Source organism: Myotis yumanensis, unplaced genomic scaffold (genome assembly GCF_028538775.1).
Source record: "Myotis yumanensis isolate MYYU_CA2020_CCGP unplaced genomic scaffold, mMyoYum1.0.hap1 SCAF_6, whole genome shotgun sequence".
NCBI classification, from domain to species: domain Eukaryota; kingdom Metazoa; phylum Chordata; class Mammalia; order Chiroptera; family Vespertilionidae; genus Myotis; species Myotis yumanensis.
The window spans coordinates 65,143,140-65,166,318 of record NW_027223757.1 but is presented as its reverse complement, the minus strand read 5'-3'; the positions used below and the strand labels follow the sequence as shown (position 1 = coordinate 65,166,318).

General features: G+C 40.7%; 2 protein-coding genes and 2 pseudogenes across 3 annotated transcripts in view; 3 read left to right on the top strand and 1 right to left on the bottom strand.

Annotated features, from left to right (window-relative positions):
- SMAP1 (small ArfGAP 1) overlaps nt 1–3,952 on the top strand; it is a 116,171-nt gene extending 112,219 nt beyond the window's left edge. For both annotated transcript variants that reach the window (XM_070418298.1, XM_070418297.1), the window contains 2 exons: nt 712–1,019; nt 2,841–3,952. In XM_070418298.1, the coding sequence (XP_070274399.1) occupies nt 712–1,019; nt 2,841–2,975 (443 nt within the window). In that variant the 3' untranslated portion in view covers nt 2,976–3,952. The remainder of the gene's footprint in view (nt 1–711; nt 1,020–2,840) is intronic.
- Nucleotides 20–23,179, bottom strand: part of B3GAT2 (beta-1,3-glucuronyltransferase 2) — a 56,697-nt gene continuing 33,537 nt past the window's right edge. The window contains 2 exon segments of the mRNA XM_070418299.1: nt 20–4,312; nt 4,396–4,544. Coding sequence (XP_070274400.1) covers nt 4,226–4,312; nt 4,396–4,544 — 236 coding nt within the window. The 3' untranslated portion in view covers nt 20–4,225.
- LOC139012788 (dnaJ homolog subfamily C member 2 pseudogene) lies at nt 12,360–13,454 on the top strand (annotated as a pseudogene).
- LOC139012787 (dnaJ homolog subfamily C member 2 pseudogene) lies at nt 13,445–17,576 on the top strand (annotated as a pseudogene).

Here is a 23,179-nt window from a genome sequence, read left to right as displayed (position 1 = left end):
TTAGAATTAAAAAGCAGGTACAGGAGTCACAGAACTTTATTCATTTAGATTAACAAGCTGTTCACATATCACTTAATGTTTCACAAGCTTTTAGGACATAGATTATCTTTGAATAATTATTTAAATTTGATTTGCATGAAGTGTATAACTGTATGTACAGCATGGTATTTTCTCTGCAAGTAAACAATAAGCAGTCTGAATTATTACATGAATTCAAAAAAAGGTTTGAGATTTAAAAAATAATTATAATAAATACTAGCAAGGTAAGATTTGTTGTTTACACAGTTTTAATCTGTCAGACTACCTCTTTTAAAATAATGAGATCCCACCTGCTTCCCTTAAAGCCAGGCACAGTGAACTTGCACCTGTGTATTTGGTAGTGGGAGACCAGTGGTTTAGGTTAGCAGAAACAGCACATCATCTCATGCTATGCAGGTTGGTCTTCACAATGGATATTTTTCTATCCATGTATTTATTCTAATTAAAATTGCTCAGGTTCATAACTGATTTGTCTGCTTCTGGAAATAACCAGCTCTGAGAGTGTAGGCTATGAATTGGTCTGAGCAGTAGGAGCAGCCAGACCAGATTTAAAGTTTTGCTATGGGTAGTTCAGAAAAATGGTAATTGTTTTTCTGTGATTATAGAATTGAGTGCAGCTGTATACAGTAGCCCTGTTCTCTTCATTTTCTTTTCATGGTTCTTATGATGCAGGTGTATTTATGGGACCCACAAATATACCATTTACCTCACAAGCACCGACTGCATTTCAAGGTTTTCCATCAATGGGTGTACCTGTGCCTGCAGCTCCTGGCCTTATGGGCAATGTGATGGGACAGAGTGCAAGCATGATGGTGGGCATGCCCATCCCCAATGGGTTTATGGGAAATGCACAAACTGGTGTGATGCCACTGCCTCAGAATGTGATTGCCCCCCAAGGAGGAATGGTTGGACAGATGGGTGCACCCCCAAGTAAGTTTGGCCTGCCTCAAGCTCAACAGCCCCCGTGGAACCTGTCTCAGGTAAGGGTCATTTATTCTCCACTGTATCCAGAATTGAAGAAATCAGACTTTCTAAATTGTTTTATTTGTATTTAAATCTAATCTGGTAGAAACAAGAGGGATAATGAAGTTATATCAGATAGACAAATGATCTATCTTTGTCCCTACTTGATATTCTATAAAGAAATGTGAAGTATTTTTTCATTTCCAATATAACTGTAATCTAGTTATAAGAGCTAGAAATTATCTTGGCATCCTAAGAAACTCCCTATCACCTTTGAAATTAGTAACACGCTTTAACCCAGCTCCCTGGTGGGGCATTTGGTAGTCTACTTTGGACCAACCTGTCTTTACTAATTTGGGATGGGGTGTAGCTTTCATAAATTAGGGAAAAAAATCTAGGCTACTGTCCATGATTTATGAAAAATCTTTTTGTTCAAAAATATAACATTGTATTTCCTTTTTACTTACCCTGTAATTAGGTTTATATTTAGAAAGAGTACCCACTAGTTCAAGAATTCCCATAAGATATGGACAAGTCCGTATTTGTTTCAGACATCCCTTCATATTATAAAATCCTGTTTCTACTTAAGTTAGTTTAGTGCCAAGATAGGACACATTACCAATACACTACCTTCTTCAAATGAGTTTCTCTATATTAGGTGCTCTGTCCTGACTTTTCTTCCCGTTACACTCCTCTTTGATAAGATCCCACCTGCTTCTAGCATTTTGGCACATGTTCTGGTCAGGTGTTTCACCTTGAGAGCAAGGAATAGTCAATAGTGATTTCTAACCAACATTAGCAAAATCACTATATATCCTATGAATGCTCCAAGTTATTTTTACTATTTAAAAGAATATCTATATTACACTGGTCTCTAATCTCTGGGGATCTAAAAAATGGTAAGTACCAAGTGGCAGTAACAGCTTGTGTGTGCCAGAATGCTGAAGTAAGCTCAGGTTAAGGTGCTGGATGAACCAGGAAGGAGTTGACCCTTACTTCAAGGCCTGATGAAGGCTGTTCTCCAGCACACCCTGCATGAGAGCCATTGGCCAACGACAAGGTGGTTAAAACAACCTTGAGTAAGTATCAGAAGTGATCCTCCACTATAGACACTTATGCCTCATTAGAGTGATGTAATTCACATTAGTGTCTTTGAAAAACTGCAAACAATACAATCCAACCCTGAGCATAGGTTTTAACTCCACTCTGTACTTAATCCTCTTGTCTTTCCTTAACCTGTCATCTTAGAGGTAAGAACCACAAGGAAAGGGTTAAGATGCTTATATACATTCATGACTCCAGTGGAAGAAAACACATTAAATCTTATACCTTATCAAATAATGAAAATTTTAGATGTTTGACCTTTTCTTTAATATTTACAAAGTATATAGAACCATTTAAGATGTTAATAAAAGCTACAATACTCAATTTCTAATTTTGGAGTATTTTACCTTCTAAAATTTCCTTAGTTTTTAGCAATACTTGAGTTGAAAGAACAGTGGACTCATTATACCTAGATACAAATAGAAAGATTGCTTTGGCTCTTTTTTTCAGTTGTGGTTAATCTTTTGGGGCAAGAAATTAAGTCTAGAAAATGAATATAGTACAGTGCTAAAATGGGAAGAAAGCTGTAGTTGCTTTCTGCAGAGAAATAAACATGTCATGGTTGGCTTTGACTGATTTTTACATGAACAAAAAAATACTTATTTTAATTGCTATTAAGCTTCAGTATCTCTTTGAGGCAGCTTCCAATAAAATCGGGTAACTATTTAAAAATGTCTAACTGTGGTTAAAGAAATAAGTGAGCTTCTTAAACTGAGCCCTGTGTTACCTCACAGGTGAACCAGCAGATGGCTGGCATGAGTATGGGCAGTGCGAGCCCTGCGCTGGGTTTTGCCCAGCCCCCCAGCACGACAGCAGGATGGTCTGGAAGCTCATCGGGTCAGACTCTCAGCACACAACTGTGGAAGTGAGGACTGCACACGAGTTTCATCCAGAGCTACCACCTACATTCCTTGCTGAAATGCATCTAGTTCCCCTGTTTATTCATGTACATATATATATTTTTTCTTTTTCCCCATTTGTTCACATTAAGAATTATCTGATTGACTGTGTTGGTTTGTACTGATTAAATTTGATGTGATGAAAAGCAGGTTGAGAAACTATTTCATGTCCAGGGCAGCTTTGCTCATAGTTCTCATAACTTCATAAACCACATTATTTGAGAAGCTGCAAAATCAACTTGCGTAATCAGTTTTACTCAATAAAATTATAGCTCTAATGTTTGCATATAAGGAAAATAGTTATCATGTTAGTAATACCTCTAACAGTATAAACCCCACCCCCAAATTAGCCAGTAATCTTGTAGGAAGGTACTGTATGATCAAATGGTTAATCATAAATAGAATGTAAGTGTATCACTGAGCACTGTTTTCTAGTGTATCAAAATTTTTATTTCATCATTTCCTTCACTGTGCTATTGTTATGATGTGCTTAACAGGGAACGTGGTTAGTGAAAGGAAGATAAACCTGGATGTTACTATAAAACTTAGTTTAACAAATATTTAAAAGAATTTGAATTTTATCTGCCTCTTGTAATTTGGATCTCTTATGTACATAGTGCTAATATGACGACCTTTCTCTGCACTATATGCAAACAGGGTAACTAAACAAAGCCACTTTCAGTCCTTGAAGGTATATCCAGGTTTATGACAGTAATTGTGTTTACATTTTATGGTGCCTAGTATTGACAAAATGTTCTATCCCTATATTAAATAGATGAATCCATAGACTTTTTTTGTGGGTTTCATTTCCTACAGTATATACTGCCACCAACCTTACATAAATTAATGTTGCTAAGTCAGGAATTGGGGACAAAATACCTGTCATCTGTTTCTAAAACCTGTTCAGTTCTACCAGTTATAAGGCCAAATGGGGAAAAAAAAGAAAAGTATATAAGATACTAAAAATGGTACCTGCAGTGTCATTAGCTGTACTGTACAAAGATCTTCCAGTTTAGTTGTAGAGAAAACATGCAGAACAAATGAAGACAGAAACACATTTTATACCAGCTGATTAGCTTATGTTAACTGACAAGCTCTGTTTAAACAGATGTCCATCAGATGTCAATAAAGGCTGTTGTACTGAAGTAAAATGAACAATACCTGAATGCTCTGTAGCCTAACCTCCAAACGTCCTCTTCCACACCCACTGCTGCTCCCAGTTACACCTCGATCTTCACTGTGTCCAGGTGGTACTTGGGCTCGTTGGCTAGATTGACCTTCTCTGTGCGAGTGTGCCACACAAGGACCTAGGGAGGGAGGGAAATCTCTGGGGTAGCCAGCCTCAGTGCCAGCATGCAGCCACATCAAGCAGCACATGAGACATGAATACCTTGGTGCAGTTATTTGCTTTCGGTTCCAGTTCTTCAACAGTTGTTATCTGTTTTAGAAAGTCAGATTCTTGCATCCCTGGCTGGGATCCACGGCGCTTAAATACAGCTTTTGGATTGGACAAGATGACTTGAAGGCTTACAGCAAATCCTTTGTGAGAAGTTTTTAAAAAACACAAAAAGAGAGAGACTTTAAAATATTGTTATACTTTTCTTTTTCTATATAAAACTTTGGTCACATGAAGAGCAATTTTATCTGCTACTATGTGCCAGGTCCTACTTCACAAAGTTGAAAAGGAGCATCACCTGTATTACAGTCTCAAGAAGAAAAGCAGTCATTACAATAAAACAGGCTCGGTGCCTTCACAGAGGTGTACACCGGCGGGGTGGGGGTGGGGATCTGTAAAACGTCTAGTCTTGATAATAAAGGGTAGATTCTACAAGCTGCTATTTCACAGAAGTCATCACACCCAACATTTGACACTCTGGGGACAACTAAGACCTAAATGTAGTGGAAAAGCATTCACATTCAGCCTAATTGAGCTTGAGGTAATTATGTGAGAGCCCGCCCAGTTCTGCCTCCTTTAACATCTCTGTGTGCACTTATCAAAACCAGTGGTTTTCTTTGAGTTTAGAAGACAGGGATAAAAGGAAAGTTAGTTTGCTAGAACATGAATAATAATCGGTTGGTTGATTTCTGATTTGGTTCAATCTGAAAAATGTGGGTGGGTTGGAAATCAATGTAGGATATATTAAGCCATTTAATAAATTTGGTTTTTTATATTTCATTTAAAAACGTAGTTTTATTGATTTCAGAGAGGAAGGAGAGGGAAAGAGAAACATCAATAAGAGAATAATTGATCAGCTGCCTCCTGCATGCCCACACTGGGGATTGAGCCCGCAACCTGGGCATGTGCCCTGACCTGGGATGAAACCGACCTGGTTCATAGGTTGACACTCAACCACTGAGCCATGCAGGCTGGGTGATATATTTCTTTTCTTTTCTTTTTTTTTTTTTAAGGAAATTATTGTCAATTTCCTTCAATGGTTTGGTCATAGGAAAGATAATTACTATTTAATCTGTAGTTTAACAGAGTGTCCCTTGCTTTCCCATTAAACACTCTATAAGCTATCTGAGCAAACAAATGAAAGCCTGAAGCCCAGCCCGCTGCTGTTAATGTCTAAGCTGACACTAAAGTTAGGCTATGAGGACCAATCCCTAGGAACATTGCTTAGCAACTTTTGCCCTTCTCTACATTAATGGAATTGATTTATGCTTATTTTTGCAAAAGTATAGTTTGCAAAGTAAGGCCCACATCATACGAGGCAGTAATGGGGGAACTGTGAGGAAAACCACAACCAGCATTCTCATAACCTCTCCAGATGCAAGGCGGGCCAGTCCCATGTTCTATCTAGACGCTGCTGTCTTTATGGGAAAACTTCCCACTGAGCTACACACAAACACCTTGGTACAGCGTGTGCCGAGTGAGACAGGACAAAGGATCATAAGGCATGAGCCTGAGGACTGGTCCGAGCACATTTCACCAACCCTGGGAGAGGCAGCACGTTCTAGCAGAAAGACCACAGAATCTGAAATTTGGAGCCTTTTGGTTTTGCCTGGGTCCCTGCACCTGGGACACTGGTCAAGTCCCTTCACCTTTCTTGATTCTGAAACTTGCCCCGTTTCTCATCTACAAGCGAGGTGCGGTATCTTCTCAACTCGGTGTCTGACGTAAAATTTGTGAATGGAAAAACACTAACTGCAAAGCTCCCTCCAAAAGACACTACACTGTATAAATAATACCACTGTCAATGTCGTGAGGGGCAGGTGGGATTAGCCACCTGCCTCGGCTGACAGGGAAAGGGCTTGTGAAAGTCTAGGTAGCCAGCCAGGCCACCTGCGTTTCCCGCCACTTTGCTAACAAGTCTGAAGCCTCCTCAGACAGAATAGCCACAGGCCTCAACCAAAAGCCAAGGTTCAAATTCACACACACAGCGTGACTTTTCTAGTAGGTCAGCTCCGATTTTAGTAGTAAAAGGTTCCTGGCTTTTTTTGTGAGCTAGTAAATACGCTTCAGCTTTGTTTCCTTCTCCCTCCCACTGAAGGGGCTGGTCTGTTTCTCACGTGGTTTTCATGGTGTTGGTTGTATTTCCTCATTCTCATAAAAATACAGGGTCCAAACTTGATTTCCTTCATTCCCCACTGAGACCTCAGCACCCTCATGGCATCGTGACCACTCGGGGATTCAGATTCAGATTATTTTCTTGCTCTCCTCGGCGCAGGGATATCCTTTAGCTTTTAAAGCAGAGTCCCATGGCAAGTCTGCAGCTTGAAGCAGAGCAGCCAGCCAGCAGTGGGGCTGATCACTGTTGCTCCAAGGCCCTTTCCTGGATTCCCTGGACAAGGGGATGGGCCTGCAAGGCTGGCACCCTGCACAGGTCTGAGTGGGCAGCTGACCATAGGAGCCAAGTGGTTGTCTATTTTCTATCACGCTGAGGGGTGGGGCAGTTCAGATGCTCTTCACTCCCACTCCCACTTTCTCTGCCAGGCTCCAGCTCAGTGAGCCCTTCAAAGGAGGCAGGTCACAGGGAGCACAGCACACAGGGACAATGTTAACTAGGCCAAGCCCTGGTTGCCTTTTGGGGAATCATGTGACCTGCTGTGAAGCCTGGGAGAGAGCTCTCCCTCTGGAAGCAGGACTTTTAGCTCCTAAACCATTGCTTTCAACCCAAGACGGATATCTTGATTTGTCTTCATTTCAAACTATATATGCCTCAAATATTACATTTCCCCTTCACTATTTTTAATGAAATTAATTTAGCTTTAAAGATGTTTGCAGCGGCTATTGAGATACTATGAGCCTTACAAAAATCATGGGCGTAGGATCCTCTGTCCTGGTCCGTTGTATAAAAAATAAAATACAAATGAAACCTGGTTATGCTGTGAATGCAGCATTTCCTGACTTGCAGTGGCATGGGGGACGAGTAAGGATATAGCTCCTCTCAGTCAGAGGGACAGGGCCTGCTTTAGTAGGTGCTTATTGATTAATAAATGGAAACATTTGGAAGACATTCAAAGTCCAAGTAATTTCCACTTGGGGACAAGATGGAGCAACAAGGGCTGGGTTTCCCTACTGTCTTACCTAAATCTAGAGAAAATGTTTGAAAAAATGATTTCTAGACATTGGAAAAGAGGCGTGCAGGACAAAGGTCTCTGAAAAAGAAAAAAAGAAAAGAAAAACACAAGTCCTACATTTGCCTCAGCTTCTTGTCTGAAGGGAGTAGCCCACAGGCTCCACCATGGGGAGGGAGCTCACAGCTCTGCAGGCCCTAAAGCTGAGGAGACAGCAGAGAATCCCAGGAGGCCGAGCTGGGGAAATCCACAGTACAGAGCGAGAGAGAGAGAGAGAGAGAGAGAGAGAGAGAGAGAGAGAGAGAGAGAGAGAGAGAGAGAACGCGCCAGAGCTGCTGGCCTGCAGAGGGCTCCACTCACGTCCAACTGGAGATCAGAAAATGCTCTTGTAACCCTGCGCCCCAGGAAAGAGCCTGGAGAGAAGCAGGTGGGCTGGTTCTTGCAGCTCACTCAGGGCTGGGTTAGGTCACATTCCCAACAGCCAGAGTGAAATGGTAGTTGGGGCACCTGGAAGAGGAGCTGGAAGATCGTTGTGTTCACTGTGGGGTCACATTAGCCCTAACCTAAAGGTTGCCTATCAAACCTTTAAGAGCAAGCCCGGAAAGGATCACAATGCTTCTGAATAACTTAGTTGTATCCCAGAAAAATGTAAAATACACATAAAAGGGAGGCGGTTCAGATGCGCTTCACTCCTAATCTGGATGTGTGTGTAAATGTACGGTATACATAATACATAACACAAATAAACATGTATCTTTATAGTACCTAGCAACAAAATATTCAAAATGCCTGATACAAAAATTCCCATGTGTACAAAGAGGCAAGAAACTATAATCCTGTAATTAAAAGAAAAATCAGTCAACAGAAACAAACCCAGAAATGACACTGGTGGCAGAATTATAGAACAAGGGCATTAAAACATTATAAATATTCTTCATATATTCAGAAAGGTAGGGGAAAGATTGAACATGCCAAGTAGAGATATGGAAGACAAGTCCTAAAGTGCTAGCCACAGTGGCTCAGTGATTGAGCATTGACCTATGAACCAGGAGGTCACTGTTTGATTCCAAGTCAGGGAACATGCCCAGGTTGTGGGTTCAACCCCCAGTAGGGGGTATGCACGAGGCAGCCAATCAATGATTCTCTCTCATCATTGATGTTTCTATCTTTCTCTCTTTCCTTTCCTCTCTGAAATCAATAAAAATATATTTAAAAATATAAAATAAAAAGACCCAAAGCGATCTCATTGTGATGAAAAATACCATGTCTTGAGATGAAAAACCTACTGGCTAGGATTAACACATGATAACACATTAGAAGACAATGACAGAAACTACTAAAAGGAAACAAACACGTATGTGAGTACAGAAACAGTAAAGGAATGAAAGGTGGGAGAAGGGGCTAGAAACGTATATTTGAAGAAATAACTGAAAATTTTACAATTTAAAAAAAATCCATAAGGATGTACTTTAAGACAGACAACACCAACAACCAACTTGACATTTACAGAGCAAGCCGCCCAAGGGCAGAAGAATACACAATCTTTTCAAGTAGACATGGTACCTGAGATAAGCTTATGGCAGGGCCATGAATCAAGTCTCAATAAATTAAAAAGAATACAAATTGTACAAATATTTTTCTGACCACATGGAATTAAAATAGAAATCAATAATATAAAGACATCTGGAAAATCTAATATTTGGAAACTAAACAACATAATTCTAAAGATATGGCCCAAAGGAAGAATCAAAAGGGAACGAAAACAGAAAAAGGCACCAAAATCTATGGACGGCATCTACAGCAGTACTTACATGGAAAATGAGTATTTTTTAAAGTACTAAACACTTGTATTAGATAAAAAGAAAGGTCTTAACTCAATGTCTTAAGTTCCTACCTTTATACAATAGGAAGAGTAAATGAAACCCAAAGTGAATAGTAAAAAAAGGTATGAATAAATTAAAGAGCCAAAATCACTGAAATAGAAATGGAAAACAATAGAGATCAGTGAAATATAAACCATGCCCTTAGGGGGAAAAGGTCAATAAAATTGGTAATATCTACCCATACTTAGGGAAAAAAAGAGAGAACACACAAATTACCAATACCAGAATGAGAGAGAGTAGCAGTACACATTCTATAAAACATTCAAATGATAACAAAGTATTATGAGCAACTTTATGGCAATAAATTTCAAAATATAAAAATGGACAACTTCCTTGAAAGACATAAGCTATCAAAGCTCTCATGAAGAAATAGTACCAATAGCCTTTCACCCATTAAATAAACTTATAGTTGAAAATCACACAATCCTCCTCAAACTATCCCAAAAAATTCACAAGACTCCCAAGCTAATTTTAGGAGGCCAGCATATCCTAATTCCAAACCCTACACTACACAAAAAGAAAATTATAGGCCAATTTCCCTGATGAACATAGATGCTAAAGTCCTCAACAAAATATTAGGAAATTGGACCCAGCAATATATTAAAAAGATCATACATCAGGAACAAGTGGGATTTATTCCAGGGATGCAAGGTTGGTACAATATTTGCAAATCAATAAATGTGATACATCATATAAACAAAATGAAGGGTAAAAACACATGATCATATCAATAGATGCAGGAAAAGCATTTGACAAAATCCAGCACCCATAAAGATGAAAACTCTCAACAAAGTGGGAATAGAGGAATCATACCTCAACATGATAAACGCCATACATGAAAAACCTATAGTCAACGTAGTACTCAATAGGCAAAAATTGTTTCCCTTAAGATCGGGAACAAGACAGGGATGCTCACTTTCACTACTCTTATTCAACACAGTGTTGGAAGTCATAGCCACAACAATCAGAAAAGAAGAAATAAAAGGCATCCAAATTGGAAAGGAGGAAGTAAAACTGTCATTATTTGCAGATGATAAGGTACTGTATATAGAACACCCTAAAGAACCCACCTTAAAATATTAGATTTAATAAATAAATTTGGCAAGTAGTAGGATACAAAATCGACATCCAGAAATCAATGGCATTTTTATATCCCAATAATGAACTCTCAGAAAGAGAAACTAAAAAAGCAATCCCATTTACCATTGCAACAACAACAACAAAAATAAGATACCTAGAAGAAAACATAGGCAGTAAAATCTCAGACATCTCTTGGAGCAATATTTTTGCCCATATGTCTCCGAGGGAAAGGGAAAATAAACAAATGGGACTACATCAGATCAAAAAGCTCCTGCATAGCTAAAGAAACCATCAGCAAAGCAAAAAGGTAACCCACAGGATGGGAGAACATATTTGCCAATGATTCATCAGATAAGAGGTTAATCTCCAAAATATATAAAGAAGTTATACAACTCAACACCAGAAAGATAAACAATCCTATTTAAAAAATGGGCAAAAGGCCTGACTAGAATTTCTCCAAAGAGGACATACAGATGCCCAAGAGACATATGAAAAATGCTCAAGGTCACTAATTATCAGAGATGTATCACCTCATATCTGCCAGAATGGCTAACGTTAATAAGTCAACAAACAATAAATGCTGGGGAGGATGTGGAGAAAAGGGAACCCTAGTACACTGCTGATAAGAATGCAGACTGGTGCCCTAGCTGGTTTGGTTCAGTGGATAGAGCATCAGCCTGCGGACTGAAGAGTCCCAAGTTTGATTCTGGTCAAGGGCACATGCCTAGGTTGCGGGCTCCATCCCCAGTAGGGGGCATGAAGGAGGCAGCCGATCAATGATTCTCTCTCATCATTGATGTTTCCATCTCTCTCTCCCTCCCCTTTCCTCTCTGAAACCAATAAAAATATATACGAATAATATAAAAAAGAAAGCAGACTGGTGCAGCCATTATGGAAAACAATAAGGAGTTTCCTCAAAAAAATGAAAAATGGAGCTGTCATTTTCTCCAGCAATCCCACTTCTGGGAATATATCCTAAGAATCAAATTAGCCTTTTAAGGATATGATTAAATGGCTTTGAATATATTTATAACTCTGAGTACATTTTTTGAAAAGACTATTCTTTCTCTATTGAATGGTTTTGGCACCTGTGGCAAAAATCAACTGACCATAAGTGTAAGTTTATTTCTGGACTTTGGATTTATTTCCATTGATTCACATGTTTATGCCAGTACCACACTGTCTTGACTACTGTAAGCTTTATAATAAGTTTCCGAATCAGGAAGTGTAAGTCTTTCAACCTTGTTATTTTTCAAGATTGTTTTGGCTATTTTGAGTCCCTTACTTTCCCGTATAAATGGCCAACAGGTAAATTAAAAGGTGCTCAACATCACTAATCATCAGGAAAATGCAAATCAAAAACCACAATGAGCTATCACCTCACACCTGTTAGAATGCCTATTATGAAAAAGACAAGAAATAATACATGTTGGCTCAGTAACAATCCTTCTCAAACCATTCCAAATAACTCCAGAGGAGGGAAGACTCCCAAGCTCATTTTACAAGGCCAGCATCACTGATCAAATTCACAGACATTAGCAAAAAAAAAAAAAAAAAAAAATATTATAAGCCAATCCCTGATGAACATAGAAGCAAAAATCCTCAACAAATACTAGCAAACCAAAGTCAGCAATACATTAAAAAGACCCTACAGGCCATTGTAGAGCCAAGGCGGAGGCTCAGAACAGGAGGTAGGAAGAACTTGGGGCGAGGAGGGGTGATGCTACGTGCCCTCCACCTAGGACGCAGGCTGGCCCCGGGGACACCATGCTGCTCCTGTGAGCACTGCAGTGGCCAAGGCCCTGCCATCGCCCACCCTCTGACCGCTGATTTATTCCAAGCCATACACTGAAGCCGCTCTTAACATTTCCAATCACAGCCTCAACACTGCCAATGGGAACCTGTGGGAAGATGGACTGAAGCTTTTGTTAAGAGAAACAGAAATGCTTCTGCCTCTTTTCAGGAACTGGAGGATATGAAGGAGTTATCAGCAGAATCAGAAGATGAAGAATTGCAGTTAGAAGAATTTTCTACGCTGAAAACACTTGATCCAACGCCTGACAGCACCAAGACCACCAGGCAGCACTTGGACGGGGCCATGTAAGATACAAAGCTCCAGGGACACAGATCGGCAGCTCATAAAGCAAAGGCTTTAAAGCATCACCCAGACAAAGGGAACGCAGCTGGTGCACCAAGGAGAGAAGGAGATAATGACCACTTCACTTGCATTGCTAAAGCTTATGAAATGTTATCCGACCCAGTGAAAAGACCAGCGTTTAACAGTGTAGATCCTACTTTTGATAACTTGGTTCCTTCTCAAAGTGAAGCAAAGGATAATTTCTTCCAAGTCTTTTCCTGTGTTTGAAAGAAATTCCAGATGGTCAAATAAAAAAAATGTTTCCCTAAACTTGGTGATATGAATTCATCATTTGAAGATATAGATGTATTTTATTCTTTTTGGTATACTTTTTATTCTTGGAGAGAATTTTCTTATTTAGATGAAGAAGAAGAAAAGCAGAGTGTCCTGATGAGGGGAGGACTTAAAAGCAGAACGGAGCAACAAGAGCACAAAGGAAAAAGAGGAAATGGACAGGATATGAACAGTAGTTGACAATGCATATAGTTATAATCCAAGAATAAAAAATTACAGAAGAAAAGGCCAAGAAAGAAGCAGAAAAGAAAGCAAAAGCAGAAGCAAAATAGAAGGAGCAAGAAGCTAAAGAAAATCACAGACAAGCTTAATGAGAAGTTGCTTGTTTAGCTGAAGAGAAAGAAGAGGAAGAAATTAGACAACATGTACTACTTGGCAAAGAAGGAAAAACATACCCAGAAAAGACATTATAATGGAAAGGCAAAAACTTTGAAACTCATGCAAGACCTGAAATCACTTTTCTGATAACGAGGCATAGTGGGTTAACTGTGATTGCCTTGAACTAGCAAGTTTACAGTGCTTGAATGAAACATATCATCAACAGAGAAGTGGGGAGGGGGGCGGGGGAGAAGAAATAAATGAGCAAATTAGAAAAGAGAAAGAGGAAGCTGAGGCTCATGCATGACAAGCATCTAAAGCAGTGGTTCTCAACCTTCTGGCCCTTTAAATACAGTTCCTCATGTTGTGACCCAACCATAAAATTATTTTCGTTGCTACTTCATAACTGTAATGTTGCTACTGTTATGAATCATAATGTAAATATCTGATATGCAGGATGGTCTTAGGCGACCCCTGTGAAAGGGTCGTTCGACCGCCAAAGGGGTCGTGACCCACAGGTTGAGAACCGCTGATCTAAAGAATGCAGAGAAATCAACTGGCAGTGGTGGAAATGGCAGTGAGAATTGCTCAGAGAAGATCTGAAATTACGGAGTAAAGCTGTGAACCTCTTCCCTGCTGGAACAAATTCAAGATGGGAAGTTTACAGCTACAACACACATTCTTCTGGAGTCAAGAGAACCACCAAAGATGTTACTGCAAAGCAAAGAGTTTTCAAAAACTTGACCCTCATCAAAAAGATGATATAACAAAAAGGCTTTTGGTAAATTTTAGAGAGCATGGAGTGGTGCCCCAGGCAGACAATGATACACCTTCAGAACAATTTGAAGGTCCATGCACAGACTTCACACCCTGGACTACAGAACAGAAGCTTTTGTAACAAGCTTTGTAAACATACCCACTAAGTAACCTGAAAGGTGGGGGGAAGTAGCAGGACGAAGAAGTACTGCATGAAACATGTGAGGGGTTTGTTGAGATGGCAAAAGAAAAGAAAGCTGCTCAGCAGCGAGTACTGAATGCAATTAGAGCAAAGAAATGACATCACATCTTAGTTGCATGTGCATTTTATCATAAAACTGAAAATACTGAAACAAAAAGAAGATCATAATCCAATGGGATTTATTCCTGGGACTCAAGGTTGGTTCAACATCCGCAAATCAATTAACATGATACACCACATAAACATAATGAAGGATAAAATTATATGATCATGTCAATAGATACAAAAAAGGCATTTGATAAAGTCCAGCACCTATTATGATAAAAACTCTCAGCAAAGTGGGAATAAAGAGAACCTAGCTGAACACAATAAAGGCCATATATAACAAACCCACAGCTAACATCATACTCAATGGGGGAAACTAAAAGCATTTTTCTTAAGATCAGGAACAAGACAAGGATGTCTCCTTTTACCACTATTCAACATTGTACTTAAAGTTCTAGCCAGAGCAATCAGGAAAGAAAAAGAAAAAAAAGGCATCCAAATTGGAAAAGAAGTAAGCCCTGCCTGGGTAGGTCAGCTGTTTGGAGCATGGTCCCAATGCACCAGGGTTGCAGGTTCAATCCCTGGTTGGGGCACGTGCAAAAGTCAGCCAATGAATGTGTGAATAGGTGTGACAGCAGATGGATGTCTGTCTGTCTGTCTGTCTGTCTCTCCCCCCACCCCCACACACCCCTTTCCTCTCTCTCAAACTAATTAAAAAAATTTTTTAAGAAAGAAAAGTAAAACTGTCATTATTTGCAGTGATATATGATACTATGCATATAGAACCCTATAGAAATTCCACCCCAAATTATTACAACTGATAAATATATTCACTGAAGTAGCAGGATACAAAATTAATATTCAGCAGTTGGTTTCATTTTAATTTTATTATTTTTAAAATATGTTTTAATTCAGAGAGAGGAAAGGAGAGGGAGAGACAGAAACATCAATGATGAGAGAGAATCACAAATTGGTTGCCTCCTGCAAACCCGCTACTAGGGATCAAGCCTGCAACTCAGGGGCATGTGCTCTGACCAGGAATCAAACCACAACCTTCTGGCTCACTGGTCGATGCTTAACCACTGGCTACACTGGCAAGGCTTGGTTGCATTTTTATACACCAACAATGAACTATCAGAAAGAGAAATTACTAAAACAATCCCATTTGTAATTGCATCAAAAAAATAAAATACCTAGGAGTAATTTTTAAAAAATGTTTCTTATTGACTTTTTTTTAGAGAGAGAGACAAAAGGAGAGGAAGGGAAAGAGAGAGAGAAACATTGATGTGAGAGAAAAACATTGATCAGCTGCCTCTCACACCCACCCTGACCAGGGATTGAGCCAACAACATGGGCATGTGCCTGACTGGGAATGGAACCAGTGACCTTTTGTTGTACACGACAATGCTCAACCAATGAGCCACACTGGCCAGGGCCTATGAATAAATTTAACCAAAGAGGTAAAAGACCTGCAGTCAGAAAACTGTACAACATTAAAAAAATTAAAGAAGATACAAAAAAATGGAAACACATACTGTGCTCATGGATAGGCAGAATTAATATCATTAAAATGTCCATATTACCCAAAGCTGTCTATAGATTCAATGCAATCTTTATCAAAATGCAAATGGCATTTCCAGAGCACTAGAACAAATAATCCTAAAATTTGTATGGAACTACTAAAGACCCTGAATAGCCACAGCAACCTTGAGAAAGAAGAACCAAGTTGGGAGTACCATACAACCTAATATCAAACTATACTAAAAAGCTATAGTAATCAAAACAGCATGGTAATAGCATAAAAACAGACACATAAATCAGTGGAACAGAATAAAGAGCCCAGAAATAAACCCATGCCTTTGTGGTCAATTAATCTACGACAAAGGGAGGCAAGAATATACAATGGAGTTAAGACATTCTCTTCAACAAGTGGCATTGGGTAAATTGGACAGATACATGCAAAAATATTGAAACTAGACCACCTTCTTACACCACATACAAGAATAAACTCAAGATGGATTAAAGACTTAAATGTAAGACCCAGGACAATAAAACTCCTAAAAGACAACATAGGCAGTAAACTCTCTGACACTGCTCTTAGCAGTATTTTTTTCTGATATATCTCCTACGACAAGGAAAACAAATGAAAAAATAAATAAGACTCATCAAACTAAAAAGTTTTTGCAAGAAAACCATCAACAAAACAAAAAGACAACCTACCAAATGGAAGTATTCATCACTGATACATCCAATAAGAGGTTAATATCCGAAATATATAAAGAACTCATATAACTTCACACCAAAAAAACCCCAAACACTCTGATTTAAAATTGTACAGAAGACCTAAACACACATTTCTCCAAAGAGAACATACAGATGGTCCATAGATGAAAAGATCCCCAATGTCACTAATCATGACAGAAATACAAATTAAAACCACAATGACATATCACCTCACAGAATGGCTATCATCAATATATCAATAAACAGGAAGTGTTGACTAGGGCAGCGGTAGCCACCTTTCAGACCTCATGGACCACCAGTGGTCTGCGGGCCACCGGTTGGCGACCACTACACTAGGGTAGCACTGTTGCTGGGATTGTAAACTGGAATAGCCACTATGGAAAACAGTATGGAGGTTCCTAAAAAAATTAAAATAGAAATACCAAGTGATCCAGCAATTCCTCTTTGGATATTTATCCAAAGGAAATGAAAACACTAAATCAAAGAGATATATGGACCCCATGTTCACTGCAGCACTGTTTACAATAGCCAACATAGGGAAGCAACCTAAGAGTCCACTGATGGGTGAATGGATAAAGACGATGTGATACACGCACCCATGCACACACAATGTTATATTACTCGGCCATATAAGAGAAGGAAATATTGCCTTCTGTGACATCATGGATGGACCTTGAGGGTATTATGCTAAGTCAGAAAGAGAAAAACCATATGATCACACTCATATGTGGAATCTAAAACAAACAAACTCAGAGATTGGTAGTTGACAGAAGCAGGGGGTAGAGGGTGGGCAAAATGGGTAAAGATGGTACAAAATTCCATTTCAGAATAAATAAGTCCTAAAGATGTAATGTACAGTGTGGTGACCATCCTATATAATAAAAGGCTAATATGCAAATAGACTGAATGGTGGAACAACGAAACAACTGGTTGCTATGATGTGCGCTGACCACCAGGGGGCGCATGTGGAACATGGTGGGCACCAGCAGCAGGTGGCAGAGCGCAGAACATGGCAGGCATTGGGTGTGGTGGGATGGTGAAGCAGGTGAGCGGGGGCGCCAGACCAAGGCTGGGCGCCAATCGCTGTCATCGGGGTGAACCTCCTGTGGTTACTGAAAATTCTTTGTTCCTGCATGCTGCAGTCCCACTGGTGCTTGCACCTGCTGCCAGCACCAGAGCCGCTGCTCGCACCTGCTGCTGGCGCCCGGTGCCAGTCCCGATCACCCGGTGCCGTCAGCGGGTGCGAGTGGCCACTGCCAGCTCTGATCACTCCTGAGAGCTTCACCACCTCCCCCTGCTCCTGAGGGGTGATCAGGGCAGCAGCTGTTGCTTGCACCCACTGACGGTGCCAGCCCTGCTCACACCCACTGCTGGCGCTGGCCCCAATTGCTCTGCACCATCAGTGGGTGTGAGCAGGACTGGTGCTGTCAGCGTGAGCAACAGTGACTGTGCACCCATGTTCATACCAGGAGCTGTGGCAGGAGGGGCTGGGCAGGGGCGCAGAGGATTGGCCGAGACCCGCTCCTGTGCCCACTGCAGCCTTACGGCCCACAGTTCTATTCAAGGTGCATGAATTCGTGCACTGGGCCCCTAGTAGTTAATAACAACACTGTATTATATCTTTAAAGGTTGCTAAGAAAGTACATCTTAAAAGTTCTCATCACAAGATGAAAAAAATCTTAACTGTGTGGTGATGGCTGTTAAGTAGACTTATTGTGGTGATCATTTTGCAATTTGTATAAATATAGAATCATAACTCCATATATCTGAAACCAAAATAATGTTACATATAAATTATATTTCAATAAAAAATGGGATACTTCTACTTAAGTGCTTTTATTTCATAATCTTGTACCTTCCAGCCTTGGCATCTGTGAACTATTCAACTGAAAAACAAATATGTGAATAATAGTGTTTCAGGAATCTTTTTCACTAGATTTAAATCCAATATAGAGAGCAAAAGCAAGGGCTATCTTAAAGGAATGTGTCCTTTATTTATTTACCATCACCCCTAAATTGCCACTGTTCCATGCAAGTGTTTATACAGGTTTTCATGGTCCCAAGACTGAACGTGCTTTGTAACAGCCATGATAAAGATTCCTTCCTAATCTATTGCTTCCCAAGTGCAGACAACACTACAGCTTTCCACATTTACTTCCAATTATACTTTAGAATAATTTTCTTCTGGTGCAGAAAGGGATGAGAAGCACGGCCTGGCTGTTAAGCAGGCTGTTCGGCTGCCCGGGGATACTGGCGAAAACTTTATGATTGCTTCAGGGAAAACCATTCTAAAAAGAATGCTTGTCTAGTTTTAAAAACTCCTCAAGAGCTATTTAGCAGCCATTGTTCCCCGTGGAAAAAATAAAACATTCTTCATTTCTAAGAAGCATTCTTTATTTAATCTAGGAACGATTCATTTAAGTCTTGACTCCGAAAACAATAAACCATCTCAGAAAACCAAGCCTGCTAAGGAAACAATCAGGAGGCTGAACAAGGATGAAAATTTGATCCTAAGAATAAAAGAAGCTTAATTAACTGAATACTAAAAATATCCGTGAATGACTTCCTAGTAGGCTGGTAGCAGGGCACGAAGGCATGCCTAATACTGAAGTCTAGAGGGGGGACTGGTTCTGTTGGCTAGCCAGCCAAAAGGGCTCTGCTGGGAAATGAACGGTGTATGTGGCGAGAATGGCAGAATCCACGGGCTTGGCGCTGCCGGCGTGAGAATCACTGTCGCGTGCTGTATGTCGCCTTTGAGATGTTCTGCTTTACATTATCCGTGACCACTACTGAATGTGCCGCTAAGCCACTCTACCCCAACCCAGACAGCACAGGAGAACGGGTGGAGAAGATATCTGTGTAACTGCTCTTCAAACCCCAGTGTGTAAAAGTCAAATAGTTTTAAAAATGACAAGAGTGGCAAGGACATGTAGAAATTGGAACTCTTGTGCCTTGTTCCATGGGACCATAAAATGATGCAGCCATTTGGGAAGAAATATGGCGGTTCCTCAAATATACAATTTCCATGTGGTCCAGCAATTCCACTTCTAGGTATACACCCAAAATAATGGGAAGCAGTGAGACTTCAACGGTGACTGTGCACCATGTTCATAGCAGTACTCAGAATAGCCCAAAGGTGGAAACAACTGAACGTGCATGAATGGATGAATGGATAACAGAATGTGGTCTGTATATACAATGAAAAATTACTGTTTTGAAATGGAATGAATTCTGACATATGCTACAACATGCACAAACCTTGAAAACATACTAAGTAAGATAAGCCAGACACAAAGGACAAATATTGTATCATTCCACTTATGTGAAATAATACCTAGCACAGTCCAACTCATAGAGAGAAAGTAGAATGCTGGGTACCAGGGAAGGGGTTGGGGGGTTTGTGATGATGATCAACCTCTAGAGATGGATGGTGGTGATGGTTGCACAACGTGAATGTTCTTAATGCCACTATACACTTAAAAATGTTTAAAAAGATCCCAGCCGGTGTGGCTCAATGGTTGAACATCGAACTATGAACCAGGTGGTCACAGTTCAATTCCTGGTTAGGGCACATGCCCAGCTTGCGGGCTCCATTCCCAGTAGGGGGCGTGCGGGAGGCAGTAGAGTAATGATTTTCTCTCATCGATGTTTCTCTCTTTCCCTCTCTGAAATCAATATATCATTTAAAAGATAAATGTTTTTGTATATTTTACCACTATCAAAAGCACATGTGCATTTCCAGTGCATAACTTATATTGTTGGTGGTGCTTTTCTGTTGTTATGACTTAAAAAAAAACCCAAACAACTCCTTTCCTGTGCTCAAATTTTCTTCTTGCTTGACCAATGGACGTGCTTTCCATGGCAATAATTTTATTGAGCATTCTCAAATGTTTTGTCGTGTGGGGCTATCCCCCCTCAAACCTCCAGAATGGCGTGGGAGGGAGCCATGTCTACTAATGGACTACAACCAACCACAGGAAGGAGCATGAGCGTAGCCGGTGGCCACCTACACTAGCTGTTCTTAACACTGGCTGCATTTTAGAATAAACTCAAGACTTAGAAAAATGTATACACATACCCCAATACCAGGCCCCACACCCAGAGATTATGGTTTAATTGATGAGCAATGGAGCCCAGGTCTGGGTACTTTTTCAGAGCTCCAGGGGTAATTCTGACCTATAGTCAGGTTGAGACCTACGAATGAGACCCTCCTTAGACAGCTCTCTGGAGTACAGCTCAATATCCCCCCTTTTAAAGAATCTGACCATTAAAGAATAATGGCGATGTGATCTCGAAGGAATAAGAGGCTGTATCTTTTAATTTTGATAATCTTTAAACTAGGAAAGAAAAAGTTAAAATTCATGAACTCAGCAAAAATGTATTCAAACTACTACTGCCAGGGGAGGCGCCTGACCTGGAGGTGCCAGGAGACCTGGGAGCCCTCCCCTGCCCCCCTCTCCCCAGAGCAGACGACGCAGGGGGCAGGCAGGACGCGGGCTCGAGCGCCACCTCACGGACAAGGGAGAAAGTGCAGGATTCTAGGGAGATGTGTGGAGCGTCATGGAGAAAGTGATTCCCACAGCACTAAAGCTTTCGGAGAGGTGGCTAGAAATGAGCCAGGCAAACACGGGAAGACAGTGACGCTCCCCACTCTGGGCTGAGGGCAGTGGGTGCCACTCGTCATTACCGCAGGCCCATCCGCCTGGGGCAATGCTGGGCCCAGCCTGGCACTTGCCTGGATTTGAAAGGAGGTGGACTATAATGCAGAGTGTTTGGGGCTGCTCAGGGGGCCCAGGAAGAACCCAGCTAACTTCTGAAGTCAGTGCAGAGAGAGTGGTAGTCACGGCAACCAACCTACGTGCCAAGGAAAACTGGCAAGCGTGCCAGCCCCCAGGTCAGGGGTGCAGAGCAATAAGCTTTAATTCTTATTATGTGTACTAATAAATTGTCTATAATAGATTCCAAATGAGAATTATATCTACAGATGCTCTCCTAGGGGCTTAGGAAAGTCAAGGTAGTGAAAAAGGACCTTCCCCCCAACCCCCTTGTCACCTAATTAGAAAAGGTGAGACTTCTTCTTTTTTTAAAAAATGTTTTCATTGATTTTTAGATAGAGAGGGAGGGAGAGGGAGAGAGAGATAGAAACATTGGAGAGAGAGACATACTGATCGGCTGCCTCCTGCTGGGGATCGAGCCAGGCATATGCCCTGTCTAAAAATTAAACCCGGAACCTCTTGGTGCATGGGAGGATGCTCAATCCACTGAGCCACACCAGCCAGGTGAGACTCATTCTTTTAAATTCTTCTTTGTGCCATCAGTCATGTGTACAGAGAAGAATTCTGCCTTCTCAGCAGCAGGGCCACGTGGACACGCACACTACACCGAACACCTTGCAAATCTGAATGTTATAAATGACATTTTCTTTTGAAAGTTCAAATGTTTTTTGTTTTTTTATTTTTTTCAAATGGCGTTTGTTTAGTTTTTCAGCTGGGAAATTAAGAAAATGAACACATATCTGCTTCTCAACAACTTTTTAATAATCTTTTTGTTTTCTTTTTCTCTTGATAAGTCGTTTTTTGACGATGTTTTATCTAAAGCACGATGTTTATCTCCACGTGCCATCCTACACACTGAGTTAATTCACTGAATGATAATGAGCACAGGTCCATCAGCCAGCAAAGAGACGAAGTTCACTGCAAGCCCAAAACAAAGAGTTTGCGTGTCCTTAAGAATGGCCTTCGAGAATGACTTGAAATGGCTAGATGTAGTGAGGATTCGAACCCAGGTATGTGCCCCTGACTGGAATCAAACCTGCGACCCTTCAGTTTACGGCTGATGCTCCAACCACTGAACCACACTAGCCAGGGTTCATGTAGCCATACTTTAAAATTTTTTAAATATGTTTTTATTGATTTTAGGGAGAGAGAAAGGGAGCGGGAGAGAGATATAGAAACATTGATGTGAGAGAAATATCCATTGATTGGCTGCCTCCTGCACACCCTCTACTGGGGGATCCAGCCTGCAACCCAGGCAGGTGCCCTGACTGGGAATGACACTGGTGACCTGTTGGTGCATGGGACAACGCTCAATCCACTGAGCCACACTGGCCGAGACCTGCAGGCACTTTAAGTGACTGCTCCTGGGAAGCAATCCTCGGCCACTACAGTCTCCTGTGGGAGCTCACCCATTCCCAGGCTGTCGACACCACGTCCACAGGACTCCAGGCCAGAAAACTAAACAGTCCTCCTAGACTTCTCACCCCTTCCGTCAGCCACACATGAGGAAAAGCTTTATCACCTTACAACAAGCATGTCAAACTCAAAGGCTAACACGGGCCAAATAAACAAGGTTTACGTTTATGTGGGCCACCAAAAACCAAAAGCTTCAATTTTCAGAGAAACCTAGGTTTATTTCGATAGAGACATGCTGAATACAAAGGGCTGAAATAAATGAGTAATCGTTAACATAAAATAATAGAACATTTTAATAAAAATTAATATTTTTTCTTGAACATGAACCTACCAGACACTGAATAACTGCACAAATTAATAAACGTAACACAAATAAACCTATTTTTCTTATTTTCTGAAAGCGAAATATTTCCTGTTGCGCACACCAAACAAGTCAGTCCAAGACTAATGATGTGGCAATCAGCTGCTAAAATAGTCGCTGCTAGTATTAGTGGAGAGAAATG